At 43.2% G+C, this 12,795-nt stretch overlaps 1 protein-coding gene across 1 annotated transcript in view; it reads left to right on the top strand.

Moving 5' to 3' along the window:
- ATG7 (autophagy related 7) overlaps window positions 1–12,795 on the top strand; it is a 345,292-nt gene that overhangs the window by 99,315 nt on the left and 233,182 nt on the right. Inside the window, exon 15 of the mRNA XM_042782730.1 lies at window positions 2,027–2,102. Within this exon, the coding sequence (XP_042638664.1) occupies window positions 2,027–2,102 (76 nt within the window). The remainder of the gene's footprint in view (window positions 1–2,026; window positions 2,103–12,795) is intronic.

Below are 12,795 nucleotides of genomic sequence, written 5' to 3'. Positions count from 1 at the left end.
TTTTTTGTGCTGACCTTTGTATTTTGGTTTCTTTATATGACAAATACACTATGATCTATTTTTTTAAAAAAACATTTACGTAGTGCTTACATGATGGTAGATACTGTTCTAAGGACTTTACAGATATTAACTCATTTAATCTGCTGAGCAAACCTATTAGCAAAGAACTTATGATTAGTTCCTTTTTTGATGATTTGGAGAGAGAGAAGGGATAAGTAAGCTGCTGAGACTCACGGAGCTATTAAGTAGTGGAGTGGCCAGGGATTTAGTTAGCATGGCCAGTTTGGCTCCATAGTGTAATCACTATGCTGTGTTATTTTTAATAGAGGCAGGAGAGCATCAGATTTTTGTAGGATTTATTTTTTCCAATTCTCAGAAGGCCTATATGCAAATTAACATCAATATTCCATTTATTGTATTACTCAAAGCTTTTCTAAGCAGTTGAAAAGCAAACCTGCATACCTTTTGGTAGCATATGTAGCTGATGTTGACATTCTGGAATTAAATGAAAATAAGCAGCATTTTTTGTCTTACTCTTTGGCATCTCCCTTAGCTTTCTCTGCCATTTAAGTTTATTGCGACCTCCTGATAAGAAGTATTTGGGATGAAATCTTGAAAGCTGAACTTGATTCCTCAACACTGTGCCCTCTATTTGCCACATTTGTCCTGGTCATAAGTTAAAACCAGAGCTTTGAATTGGCCCCAACCAGTTCAGTCATGGCCGGCGCAGCAAACTTGGAACAGACACAAATTTTTAAAATTTTGGTGAAGCAAAAAAGTAACTGGAATGGGAAAAATTACAGATCAAAGACCTGGAATGAGAGACTTGGAAGAGGTGTAGTGAGCCCTTTCAGGAGCCTAATGCAAGAGATTAGATTATTGCCAGGACTGTGAAGAATGACAGCATTCAAAGAAGTTTGGTTGGCCGCCATCTTTGAGCACAGCATCGTTGTTTCTGATTCTGCCAATCAAGAGATTTGGTTGCTATGCCGTGCACATGCTGCCCTTGTTTTCCAAGAAGGAGACTAAGTTTCTGTAGGATGTATACTTTTCCAGCTATCATTCTGGTTCATCCACATTTTATAAGTTCAAGTATGGTCTGGTTTCACTTCATTGTCCCTGAACTGGGAAGAACTGGTTCAAAGTCCTGGTTAAAGCCACGCTCTGGGTGGTATCTCCTCTGTAACTTAAGTAAACTTCACACCATTGTTCAGGAAGGAGTGAGTGAGTTCTCCTACTCAAGTTATGCCTCACTTTTCTTTCTCCTTCCTCCATTTTGGTGGCAGTCATATCAGCTCAAGAAATTAAGATTAGAATAATTTCACTTTCTACATATCAATGCAAAATTGTGCTATGGTATTTTACAAGACTATCTCAGAGAAAAAGAATTAATGTTTACTAACTTACCATGTTTTTGTTTTTTTGTTTGGTTTAACTTACCATGTGAGGAGCTCTGGTGGCCTAGTGGATAAGGCATCTGGCTGCTAATCAGAAGGTCAGTGGTTCAAACCCACCCGCAGCTCCTTGGAAGGGAAATGAAGTGATCTCCTTCCGTAAAGATTTACAGCCTCAGAAACCCAAAGGGGGTTGCTGTGAGTCAGCATTGACTCAATGGCAATGAGTTCAGGTTTTTTTTGTTAACTTATCATGTGCCAAATACCGTACTTGGTGATTTATCAGTGTATTCCTAATCTGTCCCTTACGACAACCTTATTTTTGTTTTATTAAAATAAGAAATATTGTTTGTTTGTTCTTAGATGTTTTATGGATGATGGACCTGAAGCACAGAAAAGTTAAGCAACTTGCATGTGGTCACAAACACTGGTCTTTTTGACTCAAAAACCCATGGTTTTTGTTTGTTTTTTATTCTTCCTGCCTTGTCTCCCAGGGAAATAATTGTTCCACTAGCTTAGGGGCATTGTGGTTGTCCTTATAAGTTTTACATGGACCTCCTCCAGATCATCCTCACATGTTCTAAGTGTAAGTTTTTATTAAATGAACAACTCTAATTGTTTCCTTTTCTCAGGGGCTATGCCATTGCCAGCAGCAGTGATGACCGCATGAATGAGCCTCCAACCTCTCTTGGGCTTGTGCCCCACCAGGTTAGTGATTTGGAAATGAAATCACAATTCTGGACCTGATCCCACTGTGCAGGGGAAGGTATTTGGGGTCACTTTTACCATCCCATCAGCTCAGCCCACCTCAGATCCGCCCTCTTTATCCTCCATTTTCCCTCTGTTTTCTAGTAGGAGAGATTTATGACCACCTGGAAGATTCCCCATTCTGAGAGATGGTGGAAGAAGAAATCATAAACAAGCAGCATTATCTAGAGCCTTTGATTGTTTCACATGTTGACTTTGTTGTTACCTGCCAAAGGACTGTCCCCAACTCATGATGACCCCATGTATAATTTGTTGTTGTTGTTATGTGCCGTCGAGTCGGACCCGACTCATAGCGACCCCTCCTTGGGTTTCCAAGGCAGTATCACTACGGAAGTAGATTGCCCCATCTTCCTTCCGTAGGATCAGACTATTGGTATTCATAGAGTGTCATTGGCAGCTTTTCAGAAATAGATCACCAGGCTTTTATTCCTTGTCTTAGTCTGGAAACTGCATTGAATCTGTTCAACATCATAGCAACATGCAAGCTTCCACTGACAGACAGGTGTTGGTGACTGTGCATGAGATGAGGTGCATTGGCTGTGAATTGAACCCAGGTAGGGTTGATGTGAGTTAGAATCAACTCTACAGCAGCAGGTTTGTTTGGTTTGGTTTGGTTTGGTCTTTCACATGGAAGGAGAGAATTATTTGTAATCAGCAGACAATGATTTAAACCCTAGCCCTGCAGTTACTGGGATGACCTTCTGTGGCCATGTTGCTTAACTTTTCTGAGCCTTTGTTTTCTTATATATAAAGTGGAGACAATAATAACTTTGTTATTGTTGTTATGTGCTGTGGAGTCAGACTTGACTCATAATGACCCCTCCTTGGATTTCCAAGGCAATATCACTACGGAAGTAGATTGCCCAACCTTCCTTCCAAGGAATGGCTGGTCGGTTTGAACTGCCAGTCTTTTGGTTAGCAGTCAAGTGCCTTAGGCACTATGCTACCAGAGCTCCCATAGTTATAGCGATTACAGATGATATATGGAAAGGGCTTAGCTTGGAATCTCTATTATAGCCCTCTCGCACTAAGTAGACCTTGTGTTAAATGACTTAGCCCCTCCTGAGCTTCAGTTTCCATATTAATAAAAATGAAAAAACCACACCAGTTGCCATCAAGTCACTTCTGACTCATGGTGACCAATGTGTGCAGAACAGAACTACTCTCCACAGGGTTTCCAAGGCTCACCTTTCAGAACCAGGCCTTTCTTCCAGTGCACCTTTGGTGAGTCTGAACCACCAACCTTTTTGGTTAGTAGTCAAGCACTTAACCATTTGTGCTACCAGGGGACTCCAATAGTGTTGTTGTTGTTGTTATGTGCCGTCGAGTCAAACCCGACTCATAGCGACCCCTCCTTGGGTTTCCGAGGCAGTATCACTACGGAAGTAGGATTGCCCAACCTTCCTTCCGAGGAGTGGCTGGTGGGTTTGAACCGCCAGCCGTCTGGTTAGCAGGCAAGTGTCTTAGCCACTATGCTACCAGAGCTCCCCCAATAGTAGTAAAAGCAAGTGCTTTATTTACCTTGTGTCCAGGAGTATGTCTGTGATACAGCTTTGTGTACCATAAAACAATATGCAAATGTAGCTTTTCCACTCTGCCTTTCACAAAGTGGCATTGGTACAACATGAATGTGTTAATCTTTAGAGAAAGGTTTTAAGTAGGACCCATCTTGAACCATTTATCCTAATGAAAGTGGCCTCCAGAGCTGACCTCTGCTATTTATGCTTTGTATCTTATTCGAGAGAGCTCTGGTGAGTAGTGCCTAAGGAACTTGACTGCTAATCAGAAGGCTTGCGGTTGCAAACCCACCAACCACTCCTCAGAAGGAAGGAAGGAAGGAATGTTAGGCAATCTACTTCCATAGTGATACTGCCTCGGAAACCCAAGGAGGGGTCTCTATGAGTAGGATCTGACTTGATGGCAGTGAGTTTGGTTTGGTTTGAGATCTCATTTGAATCCCTGGGCTCTTCTTTTTCACATGATCCTTCCCTTCTTTCTGACCTTGAGATGTGCCCTCATCTCCATTACAGATTTGTGCCTGAGAAAGGCCTTAATTAAATTTTCAGTCATGCCCCTGCACTGATTTTCTTCTTTAAGTCCTTTATGTTAAATCACCGCAGCTGTAGTTTTCTCTGTGCTGAGGCCAGAGGGCAAATCAGTCCCTTTATGAAAGGTGTCCAGTGTCAAAATGCATGTGCCCGTGTTTTTCAAGTACTATGGCAACTAATCCCTCTCTGTGTTCTTTATCCTCATTGAGCCTCCCAGTTGTTTGTCATTCACCACTCTTCTACTCCTTTCTCGTTTTCAAATGTCTGAAGGATTATTTTCGTTTTTGGCCATCTCTTCATCTGGCTGAAGACTCACTGAAGAATAATGCAGCCATATATGGGAAAGGCCCCAGTGTGTGTGTGAATACTTGCTTACATTATTTCAAGTTTCAAGCCTTTATTTTTAGCTACACTCTAAAAATGAAAGTGTGCAAAGAGCTTTAAAAATTAATCGGGATTGTGTGGCCACCATTTATAGCCTTTTAAACTTTTTTTTTTTTTTTTAAGTGGAGTGAGTCCATTTATGCAACTGTGTTTTGATTAGGGGAACATCATTTCCACAGAAACACTGTGCTGTGTTGCAGTGCCGTGTTGCAAGCTCAGCACTTCCCTCCTCCTCTTCCTGGCTCTCTGAGACAAATGACTTCCTGGTGGAGAGGAACTTGGTCCACTTCTTTGTGTGCTTTGTATACAAAGAAAGGCCAGTGAAGTTCTGTGGGCTCATTTGTCTCAGTTTCCCGAAGGAGAGTGTTTATTAATTGGCCCCTGTGGAATGAGATGTCTTAGAAAAGTGATAGTCCTTGGACTGAGAAATGCAAAGCCCCCACTGGCGACTCCTTGTGTGATTTGGAGAATGTTGCCTAACTGAGCCTGTGCTTTCCTTCATGTGATCCCTGGGAGGCTGAGGATTACTCGTTGATCTGTCTCTTGGACCACAGGCAGAAGGCCCATCTAGAGACCAGCCAAGTGCAGAAAAAGGCTTGGTTAAGCCTTGACATTTGGCCTGAAAAAAAAGTAAAATCAGTCTCTTACTGAGTTTGAAAACCATGAAAAACCATTTAAGGTGAGAAAATAGGCTTACTGTTTTTTGTTTTTTTTTTTAAATCTCCTGGCCTATTTGTACATGGAGTGGATTCTGCAAGCAGGCAGCAATAAGTACAATCTACTTTCTGGTGGCACGGTGGGTACGTGCTCGGCTGCTAACCGAAAGGTCAGCAGTTCGAACCCACCAGCTACTCTGTGGGAGAAAGATACAGCAGTCTCTTTCTATAAAGATTATAGCCTTAGAAACCCTATGGGGCAGTTCTACTCTGTCTCATAGGGTCACTATGAGTTGGAATCAACTCCACGGCAACAGATTTGGTTTGGTTACTTTCTGTCTATAAAGAGAATGATTTAAAAAAAATAATCATTTCATCAATATATGAAATACATAGAGATACACAATCATCATGTGGACAAGTTGATGGATTTCCACATGATGAGCACACTCATGTACCCAGCACACAGATCAAAGAAAATATTATCAAGGATTCCTGAAGCCCCTCTCATGCCTCCCCCAATGATAATGGACTGCTTTTTATACAGACACAAGCGTCTCTTGACTATCAATACCATGGGAGACTTTTGTCTTATTTTGAAGGTTCTGTAAGTGAAATCACATAGAATATACTCTTTGGTAGATAGTACTTTTTCACTGCAAGTCTTAGCAAAGTTATCTTTTCCTGATTGCAGGGTGGGGGCTGAGTTCTGTGAGGCCAGGCTGCATCTCTGGTTTTTAGGTGGAGGCACAGCTCAGGAAGCTGTTTGCACACTGGTGAGAGGTCTTGAATGTAGCAGGAATTAGTGGGCTGTGACCTGCTGAACATCCCTCAGAGAATGATAAAGACAAGGTGACAATACATCATTTGTCTAAACACCAAGGTCACTGATAAAACAGTCTTGCTTTCATTCCATTTGTGGACCCAGTGCTTTACTTTTTCTTTTCTTTTTTTGCTCATCTTTGGGTGGATGTACTCTTGGTTCTGAAGTACTGTTGAGTAAAGACTCTGGCCTTCCTAGGGCTTTGGACTTAGCAACCGTGTGGTTCTTTCTGGCCTTTGCGTTCTTTCTGTTAGTTACTTTCAGAATAGTAGAACAAAGCCAGAACTAGAGAAGAATTCTGGGAGGGACCTGGCCTGGGAAATCTGTAAGTAAGACAGATTCTAAGAACTGGGTTCTGCAGCCAGGCCCTGTCCATGTTGGCAGTGCCCCACAATCCTCAGGCCTTTAGCTTTTAATAAAATCTATTTATTGTGATCAGAAATGCTTTTCTCAGTGTGCTCCTAAGGACATTGACTAACTGCTGAGTAGAGAGGTTAAGAAAATAAGCAATAACAGCTTATTTCCTGATACGTAGGTCAGGAAAAAGAGTCCTTTCCTCTCTGGTTCTATACCCCTAAGGTTGATGGCGCTAAAAATGGCAGAGAAAATGGCAGTCCTAGAGTCAACTTTTTATCATATCAGAAGTTATGGTGTGTGATCTAGTCTTCCTCCCCTCCATCTAGTCAACTGTCCTTTCAGTAGATAATTCCAAACAGTGACTCTGCCAGGCATAATTACTGAAGTTCAGAAAGGTTAAATAGTCAGCACAAGGTCCCTGGTATTTAATGCCACTTGCTTTTAGAGTCATTGAAGGTGGTAGGTGTATCCCAAGCTATTTGGATGTGATGGAATCTAGTTCCAATGGGGAGGACTCTGAACAGAAGGAGGGTCTGTGTATAAGATCTGGCAATAGCTGGATTTCTTAGGTAAAGCCCCAAAAAAGAGAGGATTTCCTTTTTCCTAGGAGATGAATTGTAGATAATTTCAGAGTTGAAGAGCACTTCAGAGAGCATGGCTTGCCACAAGGGCACTTGAGCATAACTTTTATCAGCTGAAGAATACTACTTGTGCCCCATGAGTTTTACTCATCTGATGAGGTTGTCCTGTTTGGGAGGTCCCACATGGAAGGCAGCCTGAGGCTTTGTGATCATATGATCTGATTAGAATCCCAGTTGGGCCTCTTAATTTCACATTATCCATTCATCCCTCACCTTAGTTTACAGAGGGACTTGAGGCAGCTCTTGCTTTGGCAAGAGCTCTCTGAACTTCACGTTCCCTAACTGTAAAATGGGAATAACGATATCATAAACTCCTAGAATTCATGTATAGATTAATTTGCTTTTAATAAGTACTTGTACAGTTCTGGGCACTTAAGAAATGCCTTATGTTGGTTTTATCTTTCTCTTTCACTTTCAATTAAATGGGGGCATATCTACTTTCCAAAAAAGAAAGTTACAAAGAATCTCTAAAAACTCTGGTAGCATTGAGTGAATGGGGAAAGATTGAGAGGATTAGCTCCATTCTGCAATATTTTTTCTAAGGACAATGCTGGCTTATTTCCAGTGTAGTTCTCTGCCCCTTGCTGATATTAGTTCTATAATGAGAGGTGGGTCTGAGGTGGCACCTGAAGCTGTTATCAGAAACAAAGACCACTGTGTGTACAGGGGTTTTGCAATTGCTAAACTCTCCATTTTGGCAATAAATTTGATTAAGGCTCTTGTCACCATCCCGGGTGGATCTGGAGTTTGGAGTTAGTTTTATTTACATAGACTCCCAGCTCTAGAAACATTGCCAGGCCTGCTGGAAGCTGGCGTGAGCTTATAGCAGCAGGTTCCAGTTGTGTCTGAGACTGTGCCTGCTCAGGATGACTGTTCATTGCTGGGTGTTGGGTTTTAACTTCCTCTCGAGGTGAGGATGGGCTTAGCACCCAAGCCGTTTTTACTCAGCTTAGGTGTAAACACTGGCAGCCATGGCTCTGAAAGGAAGGGACCTCCTTCTCTCCTGATCTATTTATTTTGTAGCCAACTGGCATAATTGACTGAAGGTGGTTTAATCCAACCAGAACCTGATAGTAGCCATTTGGTGTTGAGTTTTTGTTTGAGGGTATTTTCTTGTTAAAGTCCCTCTGTCTCTTCCCTCCTTTCTTTTGACCTCTTCCTTGCTTTTTAACTTTATTCACCAATACTTAATTCCCTCAGGCTTTGGAACCAAAAAGAACTCAAGTCAGATCCCTGGCTTTGCCACTTGGTAGTTGTGGGATCTTGGGCAAGCCATGTGCCAAAGGGGCAAGGAGGCTGCATATTCTGACCTCCTCTAACCCCACAAGAGGAAAACAAAATCACCATCAGTAGCCCAAAGCCTATTCCTATGATGCCAGACATGCCGCCTCCCTCCAGCCCTTTCACCAACCCTGGCACCAACCGTTTCTTCCACAGCACCCACCACGTCTCTGCTGGGTTTGATAATTCACTGTAGAGGTCACACAGAACTCACAGATTACGGGGATTATTAGGGAAACAACAGGCTGCAATTCAAGTTCAGGAACACACTTAGTCTCTCTCAGCCTGCTGTCTCTCAGCTGACAGTTTCTCAGTCTCCCAGGAGTGCATGTCTCTCAGTGTCTCTCTCTCAGCAGTGTGTCTCTCTCGGTGTCTCTCTCAGTAGTGCATATCTTTCACATCTCTCAGCAATGCATGTCTCTCGCATCTCTCAGCCGGCAGTGAGAGATTTCCTCTGCCTCTAGGAGGGCTCCTTTTCAGCCTGGCAGAGTGGGCAAACTAACCAATACCAACATCAGAATTCTATACACCTGAGAGAGAATAAACTTCCCAGAAAATCACTTTGTGCTGCTCCCAACAAAAATACCCCAGGTGGATAACTTTAACAATCAGGAGCTACTCATGGCAAATTTGCTCATGGCAAATTCCACCATGAAGTTTACAAAGACTTATGGCTGGAAAAGCAACAGTATGTAATTTACTACACTGTACCATGTCAGTTATCTGAGCCTCAATTTCCTTAACTAGAAAATAGGAGAAGGTTCTCCGTCACAGGATGGTAAAAACCAGTTATTGTCAAGTCAAACTCTGACTCATGGTAACCCCACGTGTGCAGAGTAGAACTGTTCCATAGGATTTTCAAGGCCATGACCTTCTAGAAGCAGATCACCAGGCCTTTTTCTGAAACACCTCTGGGTAAGTTCAAACTGCCAACTTTTCAGTTAGTAGTTGAACACTTAACATTTGTGCCACTCAGGGTCTCCCATAGGATGATAAACCCAAACCAAATGCACTGCTGTCGAATTGGATCCAACTAATAGCAACCCCTCCTTGGATTTCCAAGGCAGTATCACTACAGAAGTACAACATCATCACTACAGAAGTAGATTGCCCAACCTTTCTTCCAAGAAGTGGCTGGTGGGTTTGAACCGCCAGCCTTCTGGTTAGCAGTCAAATGCCTTAGGCACTATGCCACCAGAGCTCCTCATGGGATGATAGGATGATGTTGTTGTTGTTGTTAAGTGCCGTCGAGTCAGACCCGACTCATAGCAACCCCTCCTTGGGTTTCCGAGGCAGTATCAGTACGGAAGTAGATTGCCCCCATCTTCCTTCCGAGGAGTGGCTGGTGGGTTTGAACCGCTAGCCTTCTGGTTAGCAGTCAAGTGCCTTAGGCAGTTAGGGAGGCCAAAATGAGATGAAGTGTGTGAATGCCCCAGAGAGCACTTGACTCATGAATTATTGTTGTTGTTAGCTGCTGTCGAGTTGTTTTCAACTGATAGCAACCCCACGTACAGCAGAACGAAACACTGCCCAGTCCTGTGCCAGCTCCATGATCCTTGCTATACCTGAGCCCATCGTTGCAGCCATTTTGTCGATTCATCTCATTGAGGGCTGTGGTAGTTATGTTTGTGTGTCAATTTGGCTGGGCCTGGTTGAGTGGCTGGGCAGTCGGTGGTAGTTATTCCCTGTGATGAAAGTGGCAATCAACTGCATGGTGAGATCTACCACAAGCAGCTGAGTAGTTGCCTTTGGGATGTGGTCTGCTTCCTGTATATAAGGAGAAACTTTGAGAATGGGCTATAGTCTTTGGCATGCTAGGACCCTGCATGTAGCCATGTCATTGCTTAGCAGCCTGCTATGCTCTGCCGACCTTGGGACTTATAGTGGACTTAAGTTAATGGCCTGCCATGTGGAATGGTAACATCGGGGCTGTGTGTTTTTACTTGTCAACGTTGGGGCTTCTCAGCTTCAGCAGCCAACAGCTGTCTGAGTGAAGAAATGCCTCTAGCTCCAGTGGGCCGGGAACAGGAGGCAGAGCTGGATCCCAAGGTTGAGGGGCTTTCACCCAGGCCCTAGAGCCTGGCACTTTGAACTTGGACTTAAAGCCTCCAAATTGTAAGAATAAACTCCTGTTTGTTACAGCCATCCCATTTGTGGTATATTCTTGTCAGAGTGGCACTAGGTAACCAGAAGAAGGGCCTTCCCCTTTTTCATTGACCCTCCACTTTAACAAGCATGATATCCTTCTCCAGGGAATTACCATTCTTACAACATGACTGTTCTGGTTACCTAGGGCTGCTCTGACAAGAATGTACCACAAATGGGATAACCTTAACAAACAGGAGTTTATTCTCTTACAGTTTAGGAGGCTAGAAGTCTGAGTTCAAAGTTGTAGGCTCCTTGGGCTTTAGCTCTGCCTCTTGTTCCTGGCCCACTGAAGCCAGAGGCATCTCTTCACTTAGGCAGCTACTGGCTGCTGGAGCTAACAAGTCCAAGGTCGACAAATAAAATGGCACAGTCCTAATTTTACCAAACCATACGGTAGGCCATTAATTTAAGTCCATTGTAAGTCCCAAGGTCAGCAGAGCATGGCAGGCTGCTGAATAATGACATGGTTACATGTAGGGTCCAAGCATGCCATAGACTAGAGAACATTCCCCAAGGCTTCTGCTTATATACAGGAAGCAGACCACATTCCCTAAGGCAGCTACTCAGCTGCTCACAGTAGATTTCACCATGGAGTTGATTACCAGTCTCATCATGGGGAATACTACGTATAGCTGCTCAGCCACTCAATGAAGCCCAGCCAAGTTGACACACAAACTGAACTACCACAATTACCAAAGTAGATGAGACAAAGTGTGGCCATTCTCGCTTCCAAGAAGCATTCCAGCTGCACTTCTTCCAGGAGAGATTTGTTAGTTCTTTTAGCAGTCCATGATACTTTCAGCATTCTTCCCCAACACCACAACTCAAAAGCATTGACTCTTCTTTGGTCTTCCTTATTCATTGTCCAGCTTTCACGTGCATATGAGGCATTGAAAATACCATGGCTTGTGTCAGGTGTACCTTAGTCCTCAAGGAGATATCTTTGCTCTACAGCACTTGAAAGAAGTCATTTGTAGCCGATTTGCCCAGTGCTATATGTTGTCTGATATCCTGCCTGCAGCTTTGATTGGTGTTGATTGTAGAACCAAGTAATATGAAGTCTTAGACAACTTCAAATCTTTTCTCCATTTATCATGATGCTGCGTATTGGTCTAGTTGTGAGGCTTTTTGTTTTCTTTTGATTGAGATGTAATCCATACTGCAGACTGTAGTCTTCAATCTCTTATCAGTAAGTGCTTCAAGTCATCCTAACTTTCAGCAAGCAAAGTTGTATTGTCAGCATATCACAGGTTGTTAATGAGTCTTCCTCTAATCCAGATAGTGCATTCTTCTTCATATAGTCTAGCTTCTCAGATTATTTGCTCAGCATACAGATTGAGTGAGTATGGTGAAGGGATACAACTCTGATGCACTCCCTTTTGGTTTTTTTATTATTATTATTATTATTGTGATTTGGGTGAAAGTTTACAGAGAAAATTCATTTTCCATACAGCAGTTCACATACACTTTGTCTCATGACATTGACTACAATTTACTCCAATGCAACAGCTCCCCTCCCACTTCCTCCCGATAGTTACCTCTTTCCTGTGTCCATCCCTTCACGCGCTCCTGCCCCCTGAGCTGTCTCCCTGTGCATAAACAGGCCTTCTTTCTCCCATGATTATTCTCTCCAAGGAGTGTATCTACCTCAGGTAAATGTTCAACTCATATGCCTGCCTTTTGTTTGGCTGGACACCACAGGTGTGGGTTCAATTCCAGACCTGAGGGCAGCTAGGGGCTATAGTCTCAGTGGTTGCACCAGGCTCTATCAGACCAGCAAACCTGTTCCCCTTTTGTTTTATTTTCCAATTGATTTTGAGTTTTGTTCTACATTGTTCTCCCTCTTTGTCCAGGATCTCCTACATAGATCCCCCTGAGTGATTGACAGTGGTAGCAGGGCACTATCTAGTACTTCTGGTCTCATAGTTGTATAGGCTGCAGATCACATGGTGTACCAGTCGCTAGAACTGATTGTTACCTTGAATCATTGGTTTTCTTCATTCTTCTTTGCTGTAGACGAGGAGAGACCCATCGTTGCATCTAGATGGCTGCTTGCAAACTTTTAAGATCCCAGACACTACTCGCCAAAGTAGGAGGTGGAACAATGTTTTGTGTAGTATGTTATGCCAATTGAGCTTGATGTCCCCTCTGACTCTGGTCCCAAGCATACCAGTTCAACTGCTCTGTCCCTCTAGGTAGCTGGCTGTGACCAAGAAGTGACTACAACCTTGTCCCTTGTCAGCTCTACTATACACCTGGGAATTCTTACAGATCATGCAAATACACTTATAGGAC

The sequence above is a fragment of the Orycteropus afer genome, unplaced genomic scaffold, assembly GCF_000298275.1.
Source record: "Orycteropus afer afer isolate SDZICR_OR568_19922 unplaced genomic scaffold, OryAfe1.0 scaffold00432, whole genome shotgun sequence".
NCBI classification, from domain to species: domain Eukaryota; kingdom Metazoa; phylum Chordata; class Mammalia; order Tubulidentata; family Orycteropodidae; genus Orycteropus; species Orycteropus afer.
The sequence above is the reverse complement of the archived record's forward strand: the minus strand, read 5'-3'. Positions and strand labels throughout refer to the sequence as shown.